Genomic DNA, 22,825 nt, shown 5'->3' with positions numbered 1-22,825 from the left:
ATTTCTTTTTGTTTTCTGATTGCTGAGGCTAGGACTTCTAGTACTATGTTCAATAACAATAGTGATAGTGGACAGCACTGCTGTGTTCCTGACCTTTAGGGAAAAGCTCTCAGTTTTTCCTCATTGAGAATGATATTCACTGTGGGTTTTTCATAGAGGGCTTTCATGATATTGAGGTATGTACCCTCTTCACTACACTGTGAAGAGATTTGATCAAGAAAGGATGCTGTATTTTGTCAAATGCTATTTCAACATCTATTGAGAGTATCATATGGTTTTGTTCTTTCTTTTATTAATGTATTATATCATATTGATTTGATTTGCGGATGTTATACCAGCCTTGCAGCCCAGGAATAAATCCCACTTGATCATGCTGAATAATCCTTTTAATGTACTGTTGGATCTTATTGGCTAGGATTTTGGTGAGAATTTTTGCAGCCATGTTTATCAAGGATATTGGTCTGTAGTTCTCCTTTTTGATGGGGTCTTTGTCTGGTTTTGGGATCAAGGTAATGCTGGTCTCATAAAAAGAGTTTGGAAGTTTTCTTTCCATTTCTATTTTTTGGAAAAGTTTCTGGAGAATGAGAATTAATTCTTCTTTAAATGTTTGATAGAATTCCCCTGCGAAGCCATCTGGCCCTGCGGTCTTGTTTGTTGGGAGATTTTTGATGACTGCTTCAATCTCCTTACTAATTATGGGTCTGTTCAGGTTTTCTATTTCTTCCTAGTTCAGTTGTGGTAGTTTATATGTCTCTAGGAATGCATCCATTTCTTCCAGATTGTCAAATATGCTGGCCTATAGTTGTTCATAATGGGTTCTTATAATTGTTTGTATTTCTTTGGTGTTGGTTGTGGTCTCTCCTCTTTCATTCATGATTTTATTAATTTGGGTCCTTTCTCTGATGTTTTGATAAGTCTGGCCAGGGGTTTATCAATCTTATTAATTCTTTCAAAGAACCATCTTCTAGTTTCGTTGATTTGTTTTACTGTTCTTTTGGTTTCTATTTCATTAATTTCTGCTCTGATCTTTATTGTTTCTCTTCTCCTGTTGGGTTTAGGTTCTCTTTGCTGTTCTTTCCCCAGCTCCTTTAGGTGTAGGGTTAGGTTGTGTGCTTGAGACCTTTCTTGTTTCTTGAGAAAGGCTTGTATTGCTATATACTTTCCTCTCAGAGCCGCTTTTGCTGTGTCCCAAGTATTTTGAACAGTTATGTTTTCATTTTCATTTGTTCCCATGAATTTTTAAAATGCTTCTTTAATTTCCTGGTTAATTTTTCTGATCCATATTGTTTTGTCTTATGGTATCACTCACCTCCTGAATTCTCCCCTCATGGTCCAGTAATTGTTTATCTCTCTTTTTCTCAGATTCTTTATTCTCCATAATTTGGTCTTCTATATCACTAATTCTCTCTTCTGTCTCATTTATCCTAGCATTAAGAGTCTCCTTTTTTTTTTTATTGCACCTCATTAATAGTTTCTTTTTTTAATTCAACTTGGTTAGATTTTAGTTCTTTTATTTCTCCAGAAAGGGATTCTCTATTATCTGCCATGCTTTTTTTAAGCCCAGCTGGCACCTTGATAATCCTCATTCTGAGCTCTAGTTCTGACATTTTACTAATGTCCATATTGATTAGATCAGTTTTGCCTCTTGTTTTCTTTTGAGGTGAGTTTTTCTGCTTTGTCATCTTATCCAGATAAGAGTAGATGAATGAGAGAACAAAATACCAAAAGGGTAGCAACGACCCCAGAAAGTTGTACACTAACCAAATCAGAAGATACCCAAAACTAGGGGAAGAAGAAAGAAAAAAATAATAGAAAAAATTATATATATATTTTAGACTGATGAATCAAACAGGGCCACACACTTGATTTTGGGTGCATTTTGATTTGTTAGATCTCCCAAATCTCCCAAAAATTTAAAGAAAGAAAACCATATATAGATATATATATATATATATATATGTGTGTGTGTGTGTGTGTGTGTGTATACACACACATATATATTTGCACATATATATATATGTACATATATATACAAATAAAATATACAAAAATAAGGGTAAACATGATGAAGGGATGGAATATGACTTTAAAGATGAAAATTAAAAAAGATTCTAAAAAAGGAATTGCTAAGTAGTTTGTTGAAAAAGAAAAAAAAAAGTGGAAAGAACGTGATCAGACTGGAGACTAGACCAAATCCATGCTAGATTTAGGATATACTTTGATCTGTTAGAAGAAATTGTATCCTAAATTTTAAAGAAAGAAAAATCTATATGTAAACAAAAGGTAAGTTTAAATACAATGAAGGGATAAAATATGACTATAACAATGAAAATTTAAAAAGATTTTTAAAAGGTATTGATAAAATAGTTAAAAAATGTTAAAATAGGATAGAGGGGAAAATAAAAAATAGAATAAGAAAAAAGTAAAATTTAAAAAATTTAACTTTGAAAGATTAAAGAATCATGGGAAAGAAGCCATGAATTCTATGTAGTATATTCCCATGGCTCTGAAGTTTTGCAGTTCTCATTGATCGGTGAACTTGTTCTTGGCTGGATGTTCTTGCTGATTTTCTGGCTGAGGGAACTGTTGCTGTGATTCTCAAATGTCTTTGCCTGAGGCAGAATTGCACCGCCTTTGCCAGGGGCCAGGCTCAGTAATCTGCTTGGGTTCACTCTTGGGAGATTTTGTTCCCTGAACATTTTCCATACATCTTTGCAGGAGGAGAATGAAAATGGTGGCCTCCCAATCTCCAGCCCAGAGGAGCCTATGGCTCAGGGCCCCACTCTCCAGTGTGTCCTCAGAGAAAAGCAGTCAATCACTTCCATATCCCTGGTCTCTGGCAAGCTCCCTGCTCACCCAGCCTGTGATCAAGCATTTCTGTCTCTGGCACATGGCCCCATTTGGTCTCCAAACCCAGCAGATTCCTGTAGCGCACTCCCACGCCATTCCTTCCAGAGGAGGAAGGGCGGGGCGGTCTCTCCAGTCTGCCACTTGTGGGGTTTCTGCTCGAAGAGAAGTGGCCCGACTGTGTCTTGGATCACAGTTTAAGGTAACCCCAAGCTGAGAGCCCAATCCTCAGCTCCATCTCTGCAACTGGCTTCCCTGCTTTGATACCTGAGAGCTCTGCTGCACTCAGGCACCCCTGGTCTTTTTATGACTGTGCGGGTCTTGAGACTACGCTGTCCCCTTGAGGTCTCTACCCACTGCTTAGCCTCTGGAGTGACATCCTTCAGTGCAGCAGAATTCTAAATTTCCAATTTTGTGCTCCACTGCTCTACCACTGCCAGGAGCTGACCCCTCTTCCCATGGTCTATCTTCCAGTATATTGCCTTGGATTCATGTCTCTGTACATCCTACCTTCCAGAAAGTGGTTGCTTTTCTGTTCCTAGAATTGCTGCTCTTCTTCTCTTTGATCTCCTGTTGAGTTTGTAGTTGTTTGAAATGGTTTGATAACTATTTAACTGAACTCCTAGGACATAATGATATTTAGGTCTCCTACTCCACCACCACCTTGCTCCTCCCCCGCCAACATAGATTTTTTTTGATAAATACATTTGCAGGGTTGCACAGCACAGTACTATACAAAAATGATTTTCTTAACAAAGGTTTTTCTCTAGATTGCTCTATTGTAAGAACACGTATATATATATATATATATATATATATATACTGTGTTCTTACAATTAACACATATTTTGCATTTATATATATATATATATATATATATATATAAATGCAAAATATGTGTTAATCCACTACTTATGTTATCAGTAAGGCTTCTGATCAATAGTAGGCTATTGATAGTTAAGCTTTGGGGGCGCCAAAAGTTATACACTGATTTTCAATTGTGCAGGTGTCAGCCCCCCTAAGCCCTTCATGTTGTTCAAGAGTCAACTGTATCTGTACATTTCCAGACTGGTGATTTTGTGTGTCATTTCTTCTGTGCATAAAGATAGTTTTACTCCTTCTTTTCTAATTAGATGCCTTTTGTCTTATCTGATTGACTGACTAGATCTAGTACAATGCTTGGTGATGAAAGTGGACATCTCAGCCCTTTTTTTTTTTTTTTTCTGATCTTAGAGAGGGAAAAAATCAAGTCTTTCACCATTACAGTGTTAGCTGCACATTTTGGGTTTTTTTTAAGCTTCTGTTTATCAAGTTGAGAAACTTCCCTTCTATTTTTGATTTGATGAGAGTTTTATCAGGATTGGATATTAGATTTTGTCAAATGCTTCTTTTTATCTACTGAAGTAAACACATGGTTTTTTTTAGTTTGCTAATATAGTAGAACACAGTTTGATTTTAAGTGTTAGCTCAAACCTGCATCCATAGGGAAAATCCCAGTTGGCTAGGGTATATTATCCTTTTACTATATTGCTGGGTTGTTAAATTTTTATTTGGGATATTTTCATTCATGCTCATGACAGCTATAGATTTGTACTTTTTTTTTCCCTCTTGCACTGTCTTTGGTTTTAGGAGTAGGATAATACTGGTGTCAAAGAATAAATTGAGGAGCATTCCCTCCTATATAATTTTCTAGATGAGATTGTGTAAACTTAGTATTAGTTCTTTAAATGTTTGGTGTAATGCTTCACTGAAATCATCTGGACCTGGAAATTTCCCTTTGGGAAGCTTTAAAATTGTGAATTCAATCTCTTTAATGAGTGTAGGATGATACATATACTCTCATCTTGGAGGCATCAGTAGTTAATACTTGCTCTCCATCTGTCTGGCCAGACATATTTCTTAACTACTTTCAACACCTCCTTCATCTATTTTAGATTTGTGTGTGTGTGTGTGTGTGTGTGTGTGTGTGTGTTTTCTCACCTATAAAATGGGCCCTGTTGAAATCAGTCTTAAATGAGAATGTTTGCAAAAATTTATAAATGAGGGGCGCCTGGGTGGCTCAGTGGGTTAAGCCGCTGCCTTCGGCTCAGGTCATGATCTCAGGGTCCTGAGATCGAGTCCCGCATCGGGCTCTCTGCTCAGCAGGGAGCCTGCTTCCCTCTCTCTCTCTCTCTCTCTTTCTGCCTGCCTCTCTGTCTACTTGTGATCTCTCTCTGTCAAATAAATAAATAAAATCTTTAAAAAAAATTTATAAATGATAAATCTCTCTGAAATATCATTATTTTTTTTCCTTAGGCTATATTTATATATGCTGTTGGATATATATGCACTCTTTTAATATATCAACCACATCTATAAGGAGGAGATTAAAATATCAAAAAATAAGAACAGAGTTGATTCCTATTTTTGTTAAAATTTAATTTTATAGGAAAATATTTTGGAAATTTTGCACTAAATTATTTATCTGGGCTGAATCTAGCTGGGGTGAATTATAAATACTAGAAAATATTACACAAGAATCACTCATGTGGTTGCTTACATAATTTTTTTATTCTAAAAGATGATTACTCTTGTTTAAAGAGGAGGCCATGAGACAAAGGTAGGTGTCAATCTTTGAATTTATTCTTTATTCAAGTAAAAAGTTATTTCACAGGAATAACAATGATGTTTCAGTCTCTCTCTCTCTCTCTTTTCTTTTTTTTTTTTTTTTTTGGCATGTTGTTTCAGGAAACATGTACTTCTCCATTTTAATCCAGTGTTCTAGTGACCTAAGGTCTATGGTTATACAATTTACAAAATTGTCAACTTAATTCGTTAAGTTTAAAGTACCAAATTTCTATCAAAGTCCAAAGTTGTCCTCATAGACTATGCTGCTTGTGTAAATATCTGCATAAAAAGAGATTTCTATAGAGAGGAAAAAAGATGAATTACTGAGTGGAACCATATTTGTAACTAACATGCCTACAATTTCCCCTGTGGTATGTTTCAATAAAATGTTGCAGCTCTCTTCACTTAGTCCTGTGCAATGCACACTGGGCATCTCAGTAAATTTTGTTTTCACATAGGCAAGTTGCCTTGCACTTTTCCTTAAGCAATTCGTGTCCACAACCAGCTGTTTTCTTCAAGGAATCACAGTTACTAAGGAGATCTTCAAACTCGCAACTGTTGGCTGTGACAAAAATAAATGAGTTCATTATCATTTTCTTCAATAGCAGCAAAATAATGCTGTACATTCAAAAGTGCATGAGGCCATAAAGATTCGACAAATCAAGTCAATATCACTTACACAATGATGGGCTTTCCATTTCTTGTGAGAAATATCTTGTGAGCCTGAGTTGAGCTCACTGATTAAACTATCACTTTTTATTTTGAACTTGGTGATATGTTTCCAAAATAAATTGACCTATTTTTCTTCTTTAGCCAATAAAGTTAAATAAATATAAATAAATCTCTCTACACCTTCAGTGTCTAATATGGGAACCACTAGTCTCATATAGATATTTACATTTAAATTACTCTATAATAGATAAAGTAAAAAATTTAGTTCCTTAATCTTACTAGCCACATTTCAATATTCAAAGGCCACATGTGACTAGTTTACTTGTAAGACACATTCTGATACAGGACTTTTTCTTTATTTCATACTATTGAACAGCACTGGTTTAGACTCCAATGTTTGCTTCCTGGAGAAAGGAATTTCTATGGGAAGATAAAGATGCAAAACAATGATAACATGTCCCCTTTCCTTCTGGTATTTCTTTCTGGATCCTCCCCAGAGGCCATGAACTCAACAAATCTCAAACTAAACTCATCATACTACCTGTATGGCTGACAATTCTTGGGTATGTTCTTCCTGTAAACCCCTTCACCCTCGTCTCCCCACATCCCCGCTAACAATGTCAGAGAAATGGCTCTCTAACTACTCAGTAATTTAGACCAAAAACTGGATCAGTTTGACATCCTTCTTCCCTACTTCTGATCAGCACTCAATCAGCACAGGTAACAAACATTGGCTATTCTATTCCTTATATTCCAACCCCATCCAATTCTCATTATTTTGTCAATAATGTGGGAGAGAGATTTTTTTTTTTAACCCATAGTCAGTTTTCTAGCTGACTTCCATCCAATTGTTTTTCAATACTATTGCTAGAAAGCTCTTTATAAAACGTGGTTACAACCCTGTTACTCTTGTTTAAAATATTTCAACTGAGTGCTTATTGATAATAGGATAAATTATAAGCTTCTTCCCAAATAGCATTCAGCAGAGCTATTAATATGTAACTTTTTTTCCTTCTTTAGCTGATTTATATTCTAAATAATATTCTGAATAATAGCTATATAATTCAGTCAGTAAGAATGCTAACTAAAGATGAATGCATTTGAAAGTTAAAAATCTCAGTGAATGAGCTTCATTCAATTCTATTATTCACAATAATTTTAATACAAGTATCCCAACTATAAAGAGCTAAGAGCTATTTTTACTTCTATTCATTACAACTTTAGAAATTATGTATGCGAAATTTATTTTCTCCCTTTTTGCAACAGTATTTTTGTGGGCTCTGTATATATGTAACACTATATACAGATTTGATTTTGTCATTAAAAATGTGCAGTAATGACAATGTTGTTGACTGAGGAAAAGAAAAATGCAGTAGACTAGTATCAAATTATAGAGAAAGTGATTATTAATTTAAACACTATGATTCCAATTTTACTATAGAAAAAAAGAGGTAGTTAGCATAATGAACTCATTAGCACAAAAGTAGTATAATATTTGATTTTTCTGTCTAGATTCAGATATAATGTGATCTTATATGCATAGATTTGCATTTCAGAATAGGACTTTTGACACAATCATACTAACTTTATCTGAAATATTTGCCAGAAATATATATAATTAATATTAATAGCTATGTTAGTAACAAAAATATGTGAATGGCAGATCTTTCATTATCTTACATATGGCAATATTCTTTTCATTACAAGTAATATGTAGGTTACTAAAGTGTGTAAAATGTTTACATAAACACATGCTGTGTTGAGTAACATATTTGTCTTCTGCATAACGATATTATTTAAACTGATTAGGAGATTTCTCAACCCACAAAAAGAAAATAAAATATCAACTTTTTATTATAATAGCAAGGTGATCACTTCAAACTTACTGCATAGTCCATTGTCACAGTTACCAGGGCAACTGGCACAAGGTGTCCCTTGTTGGTAAGGGGTATTCTTTTTACTCACGTTATTGCCACTGAAATTTAAAATACCTAATGTCAAATACTTTTCACTTTATAATTTAGTTTATACTCCCCAAGGGCAGTATAAATTACCAAACATACATGACTACAAATGTTTTCAGTTATGTTAAAAAACTTAAAAATTATAATGCCCAGTGAGTAATTCAGGTAACATTCAAATTAAGAAAATGCTTCACATATTGACCAATTTCCTTGACTATAATTCTTCAGATTGAGCAACTAAATTAGAGTAATTAGAGTCTAAAGTTTTCAAAGTATATTTCAATGTGGTCACACTTTCTTCATGTCCCAGCAGACTTGGTCAAACTGGCAAGGCAGTATAGCCCAATGTGTTAGCTAGAGGTAGAATATATCCCCTAGGGAGACAAAAGAGCTCCTGGGAGGCAGGTAGTTGCAGTTTGGAAAAGAATATTTAATGTTACAATATCATTTTATATTTGAAAGATAATAAAATACCAAATTTCTTAGATATAATCTAGAAACAGTAAACTCCAGTATATATATACACATATATAGGTACTTCACCTTTTAGATGAGGGCAGGGATATTTAAGTTAAGTTAGTGGTGTGTGTTTCTGGGACAGGCAGAGAGAAGGAAATTAGTGAGTTTCTAGAGGTATGTGAGACATTTTTAAACTTACCAAACACAGGGAATGTTCACTCAAAAATTTTGACAAGCATGGATATCCAGAGTGTAACACATTACAGTGACTAACTTACAACTTGCTTATGATCATTACCTATTAGCCATTTAATTTATTTGAATTACAAGTGAGTCCAAATCTCAATAGTGTCAAGTGGGCCAAGAATACAAGGTCATGCAGCTGAATCTCTCCCTGCACAGAACATAACGACCATGTCTGAGCCCCTAGAAAAATGTGAAATAAGACACAAACATGTTCTGGAAGTTCTCTCACCCCTGCTTTTCCTCATTATTCACTCCAACTCTCACTTCAGATGACTGGCTCCAGAACCTCTCTCTTAAAACCAGCCAGTGTGTTTGGGTGCATTCTCCTAGGACCTCTCAATTCTTTCTACTAAACCTTAGTAAGTGCTTGCAGGAAAACGATGTTGGAGGTCATACCTCTCACTCTGGAGAATCACATGCTTGATTATCTACAGTCTCAAAAGAAATCCTGTAGGAGCGTTGGTTCTAGGGATCTCCCTGTCTCCAGTGGCACGAAAGTTCAAGCATTAAAATAATTTAAGATTAACAGGTAAATTGAGATTAGATCTTCAGTATATCCACAGAATTTATTACGGGTAAATTCAGACATAATCCTTGATGGAAAGAACATATTTCCTGCTGTAGGTCAAGACCTTAAAAAATGGTTCATTGTGGAGATTTTGTGAAAACTTCTGAAAAACAAAGACTGAAGATTTTTTTTTATTCTGGACTCTGAAGTATATTAACGATCTCTTGCAAAACCTTTGAGATGCAAAAAAATGAATAATCTGTGAGGAAATAATGTGGGTGATTTTTTAGATAAACGGGATAAGGGATATTTTAGCAGGAGAAATGGAAATCACAATCTTCCATCCGCTACTTGCCACTCCACGACCATCCCTTGCTTAACCATCAAGCTGCAACCTCCTAAAGTGTGAAGTTAGTGAGAACTAATGATATCAAGTCTAGAGTAGTGAGCCCAAGGGAAAGGCGACTGAGAAAAAAGATGCTACTTTGTAACTAAGGAGTTTCAGATTTTATACTTGGAGTTGAGAACCTGGTCTCTTCCCTGAGAAGTTGAATGTATCTCAACTTAAAAGGCATTTCCATGATCCCAGAGTCCTGGGATTGGGCCCTGCATCGGGCTCTCTGCTCGACAGGAAGCCTGCTACCCTTCCTCTCTCTCTGCCTGCCTCTCTGCCTACTTGTGATCTCTATCAAATAAATAAATAAAATCTTTTTTTTTTTAAAAAAAGGCATTTCCCACAGATGTATTCCTTCTGGATGGACCTAAAAGGATATTATGTTAAGTGAAGCAAGTTAGAGAAACACAGACACCATACAATTTCACTTATATGGGGATGCTAAAAACACAAACGAACAAAAGCAGAAACAGACCATAAGTACAAGAACAAACTGATGTTTGACAGAGGGGCAGAGATTGGCAGCAATGAGGGGATGGACAAAAGAGTTGAAAGGGAGGGGGTGATACGGGCTTCCAGTTATGGAAAAAGTAAGTCATGGAGATAAAAGTACAGCATAGGGATAATAGTCAATAGTACTGAAATAGTTATAACAACATGGGACACCTGGGTGGCTCAGTTGGTTAAGCATCTGCATTTGGCTCAGGTCATTATCCCAGGGTCAGTGGGGAGACTGCTTCTCCCTCTGTCTGCCGCTCCCCCTGCCTGTGCTCTCTCTCTGACAAATAAATAAAAATATTTTTAAAAATTAAAAAATAGCTATAATAGCATCATATGGTGACTGCTGATAGCTACTCTTGCGGTGAGCATAGTGTAAAGTGTAGACCTGTCACTATGTTATACACCTAAAACTAATGTGACATTGTATATGAACTATGCATCAATTTTTAAAAATGAAAAAAGGAATTATTCTTTCCCTTTACTGAAATATGTTTTATGTTCTAATTTGTTTACTATAAAAGAATTTTAAAATACTAAATTGCACATAGGATTATTGCATGAAACTCTAAAGTGTATACTTACGCCGGACAATATTGGCAAACATAGTAGTATTTTAGATTCTCTTGATTGGGACAATAGGCAATTCCACATCCAACATGGTAAGTAGAGTACCAAACGAGCTACAATTCCAAAAGGGAATATATGAGAGTACATTCAAGATGAGGGAAAATATTAAAAAAATAGTAGCAACTATAAAACTGAAAAAATGATACTATTATAGCTTGTAGCCAAGTACCTTTTGAAAATATTTACAATTATTGAAGAAAATCACAAATTTTAAAATATTAAATCTTAACATGCCTTCACTATTTTATCCATTTCTAATTTTGAGAAAGTATGGAGTATGCTTCTTTACCAAGAGTTTTGCAAGTGATGGAAAAAAAAGACAACTCTAGATGAAGTACCAGCCAACATCAGGACTATCATATCTATTCATGCTCTTACCCAAATTGAACATTGGACTTGGTCATAATTTAGAGATGCTTTCATATTAGAGCATTTGTGGTCAAAGTATTTTCATTTGTTTGTCTTACCTGGGTGTAATGTCCAACAACTGCATTGGAACTCTTAGGTCCTACACCATAGACAAAATTATGGCGCTCATCATACCAGCTTTGGATTGCATCTGACCACGGAGCAGGGTTACTTGACATATAGAGATTCTCACCACATTTTGTACCTAAAGATAAATGGATCATTCTTGAGGAAGCAATAGAGTATTCAATGGCAAAAAAAAAAATCAACTTTATAAACACAAGAATGGGGGTGCCTGGGTGGCTCAGTGGGTTAAAGCCTCTGCCTTCGGCTCAGGTCATGATCCCAGCATCCTGGGATCGAACCCCGCATCGGCCTCGCTGCTCCGCGGAGAACCTGCTTCCTCCTCTCTCTCTGCCTGCCTACTTGTGATCTCTGTCAAATAAATAAAATAAAATCTTTTAAAAAAATTTAAAAAAAACACAAGGATGTTGCCCTTCAAACACAGTGCCTATACTTGTAATACTTAATAAAAGGGCTTCCATTCTTCTCAGCTCTAAAGCTGAATAGAAGACAGATCTATCTATGGACACCTGGGTAGCCTAGTAGGTTAAGAAGCTGACTCTTGATGGGCTTAGGCCATGATCTCAGGGTCTTGAGATCTAGTCTTGCATCAGACTCTCCACTCAGCAGGGAGTCTTCTTGAGGATTCTCTCCCTCCACCTTCACCATTCTATCTAAAATAAATAAATAAATCTTTAAAAAAATCTGTTTAGGACACTGAGGCTGACATCAACATGCAAAACTTTGCACAGGTTAAGAAGCCCTTATGCTTCAAAAATATTCTGGAGTTTCAGAAATGCATTCTTTTTCAGGCTAAATTCTTCACATTGTATGGACTCCTATGCTCTCAGCTTTGTATCATAAATTCATGAAAGGCAGTGAACAACTTTTATTCCTTTTCTCCTCCTCTCATCCATCTTCACCAGAGATTTTTCACATATTGGACCCTGTTCTAAATGTTTATAATTATGATTTTGTGTGAAATTGGTAAAAAGAGTTCTACAGGCAGTCTATAAGAGCCTCAATTTATAGGCATCTGACATCAGGAGGAATGGCAGATTTCAAAGCTTTTGGAGTCTTTCTTAATCACTAAATCAGAATGTCATAAGGCCAATCTTCCTCAGAGAATTAGCCAAGAAGAGCCTTGCAGAAGGTGACATCAGAAAGATGGGGAAATAGGGAGCCCCAGACTCTCATTTCCCTAACAAATACACAGATTCAGCAACAATTTCCAAACAAATTGCCCTTTGTGGGAAAACTAACTGAAGGACTCCTAGATCATGGGAGAATATGAATGCAGACTCACTGAAGTCTGTAGGGAAACTGGGACACCTTTTTGCTAGAATGCCTACCCTCAGCACAGTGCTTCCCCTATGATCAGGAAGAGGTCTCCTAGCTCCCAGCTTCTCCTAGGGGAAGGAAGGTGTTGGTTCTTGTGTCCAGCATCCCAACCTTCCCTAAGGAAATTCCCCAGAGATGGCTGGCTTCTTTCTTGGTAGTCTTGGGAGTTCTGACAATCAGGCACAGGCTAGTCATCTGGAGGAGAATGGAGATGCTGGCTTTAGCTGGTAGTTACCATATCTCCTCCCCTTGGCTTAGTTTTTAGTTCTCAGCTTCCTCCTGGGGAAGCAAAGAATTGATTGGTGTATCCATTGCTCCAATTTCTCTAGGGCTGCCTAAAGAACTGACATCAGCCTTGCTTGTCTTAAAGCTCTGAGGGGTTTGGCATAGTTTCAGTGTTACTCCCTGGGGGAGAACAGAGATGGTGGTTTGGATTGGTAGATGCCATTTCTCAGCTCCCCAGCATAGCACACAGTGAGCAAGTGCCATATCTACCTGTTTCTCCCTGGAGTGGGAAAAAGTTTGCCTGGGCATCCAGTGCCACAAATATTCCAGATGTTGCCCAGAAAATTGACTTCTGACTTGCCTCTCTGAAAATGTTAACAGATCTAGCATAACAAAGATGAGCATAGAGATTTAGGTTCATAAATGCCAAAGCTTCCCTTCCTTGTTCAGCACAGAATAAGTAGATTAAAAAATCCAAACTTCTAGCCTCTTCATGAGTAGAGAAAGAGTTGGATGGAATGCCTAAAGATCCATCTCTTTCAGGAGGCTGCCTGAGAAATTGACTACAGATCTTTTCTGACCACAGTTTGATTGGACATTCTCCAAAGATGCACAAATGGCCAACTGGTATGTGAAAAGGTGCTCAGTGCTGCTAAACATAGGGAAATGCAGATGAAAACCACAATGAGATGTCACCTTACACCTGTCAAGAAGTCTCTTCTGGGGGAAAACAAAACTGACAACAAGTGATGATAAAGATGTGAAAAAAATTGGAATCCTGTATAATTTTGTTGGGCATAAAAAATGGGGTAGCTGCTGTGGAAAAAAACAGAGGTTCCTCAAAAAATTAAAGTTAGAACTACCAATGATCCAGTAATACTACTTCTGGGTATTTATCCAAAAAAATTGAAATCAGGGTTTTGAAGCAATATTAGCATTCTTCATATTCATTGCAGCATTCTTCACAATAGCCTATATATGGAAACATAAAATCTGCAGACAGATGAGTGGATGGACAAAATGACACCCATATATATACAACAGCTTTCGTTCATCCTTTAAAAAGAAGGAAATTCTGCAACACTTGGGTGAGACACTATGGATGAATCTTGAAAACATGATATTAAGTGAAAAAATCCAGCCACAGAAAGACAACTATTACATGATTCCCTTTATATGAAGTACATAAAATAACCAAATTCATAGAACCAAAGAGTAGAACAGTAATAGATAAGGATGGGAGGAAGGAGAAATGGAAAATTACCAATCAATGGGCATAAAGTTTCATTCATAAAGATGAATAAGTTCTAGATTAATAACTTCTGTTGCAGGACATTGTACCTAATGTCAGTAATATCATACAGTACACTTATTTGTTAAAAGTGTAAGTCTCATGAAGTGTTCTTACCACAATAAAGAAAGTAACTTGTTGCCCAGAAACTTTTCTTGATCTTTTCAACCTCTCAATTATGAATTACATTTTGGTAGCTTAAAATATAATGTCTATTTGTTGCTTAAATATATAAATATAAAAATATAAAAATATAAAAAAATATAAAATATTCTTGTCTATGTCTTTTAATATAGAAAAAAGAAACTAAGAATCTAATAGTAGACTTGCATCTCTAAGACCATTTGTTTTAATCTTCTACTAAACGCAGTCATTCTTTTCATAATTTCATTAACAGAGCAGCATCAACCATATAAGTAAATAATGTGATTAAATTACAGGTAAAAATTTGTTGCTTTCAAATTGAGCTTGCCTATATGTATATTATGATTGAAAATATAAATAAATATTTTATTGTAAGGTTTATGCATAAAACATTTTTTCTTTCATGGTGTTTATAATACTTGACAAGAATTCAAAAATTAAAAATGAATCAACATACCAAAATATTTAAAATTTAAGTATTTTTAGAGCAGTATTCACAAAATTCAGGAACAAATCACCTTAATTTAGTATATTTTATGAATTCAAAAGAAGAGATATGAAAACATCAGATAGCTACACAGGATCACAAAAAAGAGCAGTGGATTAGAAATAATTAAGGCTGGTTAACTTTCCAATATATGACACACTTCAGATTGTGACTTGGGGAAGTCATTCTTCCCCTGTCCTCATCTTCTCATCTTTAAATTTGGAGAAATGATGATGCATGACTTATTGACTCATGAGCTGGTTGAGACAAAAAAGTGGAGTATTGCTTCAAATATCATTTGCATAATGTAAACAATCAACAAGCGCAAAATGGTACCTATAATTCTCTCTCCTTCTACAGATACTTTGATTTTAAAAAAGGAGAATATAGGGACACTTGGGTGGCTCAGTTGGTTAAGCATCCAACTCTTGATTTCCACTCAGGTCATGATCTCAGGGTCATGAAATCAAGCCCCATGTAAGCCTCCACACTTGGCATGGAGCCTGCTTGGGATTCTCTCTTCCTCTTCCTCTGCCCCTCCCCCCCACTCACATTTTCTCTCTCTCTCTCTCTCAAAAACAAAAATAAAAATATATAAATAGAGCAGTATAAGCAACGTTTATTCTCTAAGTCTTCTTATAACATACCGGAATGTTCCATTCTATCTGATTTTTTCAATATTATTTTATTAGTTCATCTATTCAAAAAATATTTACTCATTTACGTACTGGTTTTTCGGTCCTCTGGCACACTGTGTTCCAAAGTGCACTTATTTGCCCACTTTTGTGCATTTGCTGCTGCTTCTCTGTTCCATTCCTAAATGTCACAAGAAAAAAAAATACACTTAAAAATTCAACTCCTATGAAGCATATGGTTTATAATCTGATTGGTAGGTTGATTTTCACCACTTTAAACTTCTATAGATAATTATCTGATCATCAGTGGTATGCAAAGACCTTTTTGGTAGGGGGGTATATAGGCGTGTGTGCATTTATTTGCTCCAGTGCCGATTTCCACATGAAGATAAGTTCATAAATGATGAATAGATAGAGATAGAGAAATATCTAACATAATATCTGACAATTTATGATAGTACTGGAACCACATGCAGGATTTTTAGTAATGGGGCTACTCTAAATACTCAACATGTGAAGTCTTTGAATTATATTCCCTTAGTAATAAGCAGGCCTAGATTATTCCCAATTCCAATTGTAGCCCATTGGTTTCAAATGGGAGATAGTCTAGCATTTATGAACCATGCTGTGGAAAGTGGGCTCTTATTTACCCACAGGATTCTTCGGATCCTGAGTCTGAGCCTCACATTGGGCATAGAGATTAATTAAAAAGAATAAAATACATGAAAGAAAGGGACCTCCTTTAGACTAGGGCAGATAGTGACAAAAAGTGCAATGGCCTCACATTTGATGTCTGAAGATCTGGCTCTAATGTTGCCTTCCTGACTGAATATCCCTATAAATTTGACAGATTATTTAACCATTAAAAAGGAAAAATTTTCTGCCATGCCCATAACACAGCTCAGATGAAATAGCAGAATAGAAGAAAAACTTTGTAAGCACAAAGTTCTTAAGAAATCCCTGCTCTGGGGCGCACGAGTGGCTCAGTGGGTTAAAGCCTCTGCCTTCGGCTCAGGTCATGATCCCAGAGTCCTGGGATGGAGTCCCGCATCAGGCTCTCTGCTTGGTGAGAGAGGCCTCTCTCTCTGCCTGTCTCTCTGCCTACTTGTGATCTGTCTGTCAAATAAATAAATTAAAAAATCTTAAAAAAAAAAAAAAAAGAAAGAAATCCCTGCTCTTATCACTGCTAGCTCACACCATTAGCCCTTATCATTGCCTCTTACCATCTTTAGCATGTTGCTGGCAGGTGGAGAGACTGATTTCCTTAGTTCATTGTGTTTATTTACAATATCTTTTTGGATTTGCGTTTGAGTGGTTAGCAAAGCAGTAAAGGATGGGTCCTAAAAGGAAATAAAAATCAAGGTTATCTTCTTAACATTTGTTAAAGTTGCATTTAAGAATGAATAAGCAAATTCAAGGGAACAAAGATCATTTTAAGAGCATTCAGTTCAAGTCAATATTAGTTGTTAAGCATTGCCAATGAACCTGAGCCAAAGCTATGACAAATAGAAAAGAAGTCATTTGAAGCTTTGAGAAGGAGGGTGAAATTCATGGCATAACAAATTAAAATCTCCTCTGAGGCCACAGATGACAATTTCTAGTTTCATGGTAATTATTAATGTACTTTTTCTCCTTTCATGGCCATGTTATCTCTCTGGTCCATCTCCTGGTTTTCACTTATCAAATTATTTGAAGAGAGATATATTTTCTCTTTTGCACTGCTATGTGTTTGTTAATCAGATTCTCTACTTTCTACCTTATATGGTTTCCTGGACCTTCTTTGTGATTCTTCTAGACATATGAGTGATAATATTTTATAACCACAAAGGCACACAACAGGAACTTTAAGACATATTCATTCATATTTGATCAGGTTGCACCAGGTGGGATGAGAGTGGGGCTCAAGATTCACCCTAGACTTTAAGGGAACTTTGACCTGATATGGTCGGTATTTAAAGAAATAATGTATTCAGAATGTATTTATAGAAAGAATGTTCAGGAGTTCAAATTTCATTCAATACCCTAGTAAACTTATTCCTATTACAGTAGATATTATTATCTATTTTATTACAATCTGTATTTCTGAATACCAAATAAGTTTTCACCCAGTGGCAGAATTCTCTGGTCTGATGAGTTCTAGTCCTACTAGTCTCTGGTCCTGGGATATCTTCCTATATGCCCAGAGTTAAAGATAGGGAAACAGCAATGACCAGAGCTCCTTACATTCAAGAGATTTTCTGATCAAGAGATAGACATTGTATATAGGCACCTACCCTCCAGTCATTGAAAAGGATGACTGATCTTGGTCTTGGGATTATTTAAGCAATGTAGTTTATTCAAATTAAAAGGTTTGAATTCAAGAGGTAGGCTTCACATATCAAGCATTTTTGAGCATGAATAAGAAAGCAAAACAAACCTAAGACTTTTAGAGGTAGATTTTTTTAATGTAAAAAATAAGTATAACTTTATCATGCAGTAAGGATGAAAATTAAATGTGGTGATATATGAAGTAGTGCTAATTTAAAGTTATGTCATTGTTAGTTCTCTTTAAGATCACACTGAAGCACATTAAATAAAAGAAATGGGAAACGATCTTGTGGAGAGAGGACTATCATTAGCTTCTTAAATCATAGCCCATTGCATTCATTAGAAAAATAATTCAAGCATACCATGTAATTTTAACTTTTTGGTGGTCAAATTAAAAAAGTAAAAAAAATCAAGTGATATTAATTTATTTTATAATTTTTTAAAATGTTATTTCATCATGATAAGTGCACTCTTAATCCCCATCACCTATTTCCCCCATCCCCTCACCCACATCCCCTCTGGTAACCATCTATTTGTTCTGTATAGTTAATAGTCTATTTCTTGGTTTTTCTCTCTCTCTCTTTTTTCTCTTCTCATTTGTTTTGCTTCTTAAATTCCACATATAAGTGAGATCATATACTATTTGTCTTTCTCTGACTTATTTTGCTTAGCATTGTACTCTAGCTGTATCTGTATTGTTGCAAATGGCAAGATTTCATTCTTTTTATGGCTGAATAATATTTCATTATATAGATGTACACAATATACACATTATATATACATATATACACACACACATTATTCTATCTATCATCTATCTATCTACCTATTTACCATCCACGTATATCACATCTTAATCCATTCATCTATCAGTGGACACATGAGCTACTTCCATAGTTTGGCTATTGTAAATAATGCTGCAAGAAACATAGGGGAGCATATATCTTTTCTAACTATTGTTTTGATATACGTTGTGTAAATACCCAGTAATGAAATTACTGAATCGTATGGAAATTCTATTTTTAATTTTTTGGGGAAACCTCCATATAATTTTCCACAGTGGCTGCACCAGTTTGCATTACCAACAATGGTGCACAATGGTTTCTTTTTCTCTACATCTTCGCCAGTAAGTTGTTTTTTGTGCTATTGATTTTAGACATTTTGACAGGTGTGAGGTGACATCTCATGGTTTTGATTTGTATTTCCGTGATGATGAGTGCCGCTGAGCATCTTTTCACGGTCCGTTGGCCATCCGTAGGCCTTCTTTGGAAAAAGTCTGTTCATGTCTTCTATCCATTTTTAATTGAATTATTTTTGTGTTTGTGTTGAGTTGAATCAGTTCTTTAAATATTTTGGATATTTACCCTGTATCAAATATGTCATACGCAAATATCTTTGCCCATCCGGGACATTGTTTTTTAGTGTTTTTTTTTTTTTTCTTTTTCTTGCTGTGCAGAAACTTTTTATTCTGTTGTAGTCCCAATAGTTTATTTTTGCTTTTGTGCCCTTTGCCTCAAGAGACAGATCTAGAAAAATGTTCCTAGAGCCGATGTCAGAGACATTACCTGCTGTGCTCTCTCCTAGGATTTTTTATGGTTTCAGGTCTCACATTTGGGTCTTTAACCCTTTTGGAGTCCACTTTTGTGAATGTACAAGAAAGTGGTCCAGTTTCATTCTCTTGAATGTGACTGCAATGGATTATTTTCCTAACACCATTTGTTGAAGAGACTGCCTTTTTCCCATTGTATATTCATTCCTCCTTTGTTGAGGATTAATTGACCATATAATTGTGGATTTATTTCTGGATTTTCTGTTCAGTTCTACTGATCTGTGTGTCTGTTTTTCTGCCAGTACCATACTGCTTCCATTACTATAATTTTGTAATATAACTTGTAATGTAATGAATTGTGATACCTCCAGCTTTGCCTTTTTTTCCCCTTTGTTTTCAAGACTGCTTTGTGTATTTGAGGTCTTTCGTGGTTGCATGCAAATTTTAGGATTCTTTGCTCTAGTTCTGTGACAAATGCTATTGGTATTTTGATAGGGATTGCACGCAATCTGTAGATTGCTTTGGGTAGTATAGACCTTTGGTTCTTCCAACCCATGAGCACGGAATGTCTTTCCAATTCTTGGCATCATCATGAATTTCTTTCACCAGTGTTTCATGGTTTTCAGAGTACTGGCCCTTTCACCTCTCTGGTTAAGTTTATTCCTAGATATTTTCCTGTTTTGGGTGCAATTATAAATGGAATTCTTTTCTTATTTTGACTTTGTGCTGCTTCATTATTAGTATATAGGAATGCAACAGATTTCTGTGCATTGATTTTGTATCCTATGAGTTTACTGAATTCATGTGTCAGTGCTAATAGTTCTTTGGAGGAGTCTTTAGGGTTTTCTATATAGAGAATCATGTCATGTGCAAATAGTGAGGGTTTTACTTCTTTCTTACCAATTTGGATGGTTTTTATTTCTTTATGTTTTCTAAATGCCATGGCTAGGACTTCTAGGACTCTGTTGAGTAAATGTAGTAAGGATGGACATCCTTGTCTTGTCCCTAATCTAAGGGGGAAAGCTCTCAGTTTTTCACCATTGAATATGATGTTGGTTGTGAGTTTTTCACATAAGGCCCTTATTATGTTGTGGTATGTTTTCTCTAGACCTACTTTGCCGAGGCTTTTTACGATGAATGGATGTTGCACTTTGTCAAATGCTTTTTCTGTATATATTGACAGGATTGTATGTTTTTTATCCTTTCTCTTATTCATGTGACATATTGCATTGATTATTTTGTAAATATTGAACTACTGTTGTATTCTGGGAGTAAATCCTACTTGATCATAATGTATGATTTTTTAAAAATATTGACATTATTTTAAGCAATAAATTTTACTTTTAATGGGTTGACTAATAGTCTACAAAAATAATATGTCTACATCCTAATCCCCAGAATCTGTCAATGTGACCTTCTCTGTATATAGTTAAGAATCTCAAGATTCAATCATCCTGGATTATCTGAGTAGGACCAAAATCCATCGACAAGTATCCATATAAAAGACACAGAGAGGAGAAGGTGATGTGAAAAGGGAAGCAGAGAATATGTGATGTAGCTACAAGCCTAGTTATCACAATGACTTGTCAAAGCCAGCATAAGCTAAAAGAAAGAAATGGAACACATTCCTTCCTAGATCCTCCAGAGGGAGTGTGGCCTTGCTAACACATAGATTTTACGCTTCTGGCCACCAGAACTGTGAGAAAATAAATTTCTGTTGTTCTAAGTCACCCAACTTGCATTCATTTCTTACAACAACCTTGAGAACCTAATACATTATTGAATTATTTATCCAAAATATAATTTCATCATGTACTGAATATCTAAGTTATTAATGACATATTTTCTTCTTCTTCTCCTTCTTCTTCCTGTTCCTCCTCCTCCACCTCCTCCTCCTCCTTCTTCTTTTTCTTCACTAAATCTTTGAAATCTAGCATGTGTACTTACAGTATATTTTGTTCTGGATAAGCCGCATTGTAAGTGTTCAATAGCCACATGTGACCAGTGGGTACTGGAGAGCTCAGCATAGACTGTCATCAAGACATTGTATTAAGTGATCTGAGCCACCAGTGAGTACTTTGTGATATACCAGACACTTTTCCCTTTCTCCTCTCAAAGGACCCAACCATCCCACAAAGTTGTGTGGATAGATTTAGAAAGATTTTCTTATTTACATTTACCTTTCCTTCTGTGGGTACAGATGGAAGCAGCAAAATGGCCAGAAACAACACTACTGGGAATAAAGCCATTTCTGGGAAGTAAGTCAAAGAGAAGAAAATTCTGCATTAAAACATGTAGCACATGGACCTCTAACTATGAGGAAAAGCCAATATAGTGATCTTGGTTAGTTCAAAGGAACTGTAATTCCCAAATTCACACACACACACACAAAAAAATGTAACAAGAGAAGATTGTTATTTGGTTGCAGTAGAATCATAGTGAAACCAACTTTGTCATTGATAGGGGCAATAAAAAATAAACTGAAACACTTGACTGATGCTCTTAAAGTATACATATAAAGGCTAGGGACATGTCATTATATTTCTGACTAACTCTATTCCTCCTAAGTTCATTAAAAATGTGGAAAATACAGATTTTTTCCGAGTTAATTATGATATTGCATTGATTTTCATCACAATTTTGGGGAAAACATTATTTTCTGTATGCACAGTCTCTTGGTTTGCTCTGCTCTATAAAAAGTAGAACTGTTTGGGGGCGCCTGGGTGGCTCAGTGGGTTAAAGCCTCCACCTTCAGCTCAGGTCATGATCCCAGGGTCTTGAGATGGAACCCCGCATCTGGCTCTCTGCTTGGTGTGGAACCTGCTTCTTCCTTCTCTCTGCCTGCCTCTCTGCCTGCTTGTGATATCTGTCTGTCAAATAAATAAATAAAATCTTAAAAAAAAAAGTAGAACTGTTTGTTCTTTTATTTACACATGATTCTAATCAAGACTCCAAAGTTACGATTACACATAAATAAATATATAGGGAGCCTGGGTGCCTGAGTCAGTTAAGGATCTGACTCTTGATTTCAGCTTGGGCCATGATCTCAGGGTCATGAGACTGAACCCCATGTGGGGCTCTGTGCTCAGTGTGGAGCCTCTTTGTCTCTGTACCTCCTCCTCTGCCCCTCCACCCCACAGGTGCATGTTCACATGCATTCTCACTCTTTCTCTCTCTAAAATAAAAAAATAAATATACAAACACTTCATTAGTGGTTATTTCCCTGGTAGAGGGATTAAAAGTTATTTTGATTTTATTACTTACACTTGTCTGTATCTCAAATTTCCCAGTATAAAAAAATAAAACACAAATATTTTATTGAAAATCAAGCCTGTTCAAATTTGCTGAATCCATGATTTGGTACAAAAGTTATTTAATATCCTCACTAACTTTTTAAAAGACACTCAGTTTTAGGTTGTCTATGTTCTCATTTCTCAATGTTTCAAAAAAAAATTCTTGTTCCTTTAGATGAAGCAACAAGCCCACTTATCTTAAAACCACTTATCTTCTGGCCATTAGTCATCTAAGTTACTCACTTTGTAAACTAAAG

General features: G+C 35.7%; 1 protein-coding gene across 1 annotated transcript; it reads right to left on the bottom strand.

Annotated features, from left to right (window-relative positions):
- Nucleotides 1-5,560: 5,560 nt before the first annotated feature.
- On the bottom strand, nucleotides 5,561-21,527 carry LOC111152295 (cysteine-rich secretory protein 2-like). Its single transcript, XM_022510774.1, has 7 exons — nucleotides 21,456-21,527; nucleotides 16,643-16,759; nucleotides 15,513-15,600; nucleotides 11,293-11,438; nucleotides 10,781-10,878; nucleotides 8,013-8,101; nucleotides 5,561-6,016 (listed from the first exon to the last, which is right to left on the bottom strand). Exons 1-7 carry the CDS (start codon nucleotides 21,522-21,524, stop codon nucleotides 5,889-5,891), a joined length of 735 nt encoding a protein of 244 aa, XP_022366482.1. The 5' UTR covers nucleotides 21,525-21,527; the 3' UTR covers nucleotides 5,561-5,888.
- Nucleotides 21,528-22,825: the final 1,298 nt, after the last annotated feature.

This window comes from Enhydra lutris, unplaced genomic scaffold (assembly GCF_002288905.1).
Source record: "Enhydra lutris kenyoni isolate GAN:26980312 unplaced genomic scaffold, ASM228890v2 scaffoldscaffold28, whole genome shotgun sequence".
Classification (NCBI taxonomy): Eukaryota; Metazoa; Chordata; class Mammalia; order Carnivora; family Mustelidae; genus Enhydra; species Enhydra lutris.
Note: the sequence above shows the minus strand (reverse complement) of the source record. Positions and strands in the feature narration are given on the sequence as shown.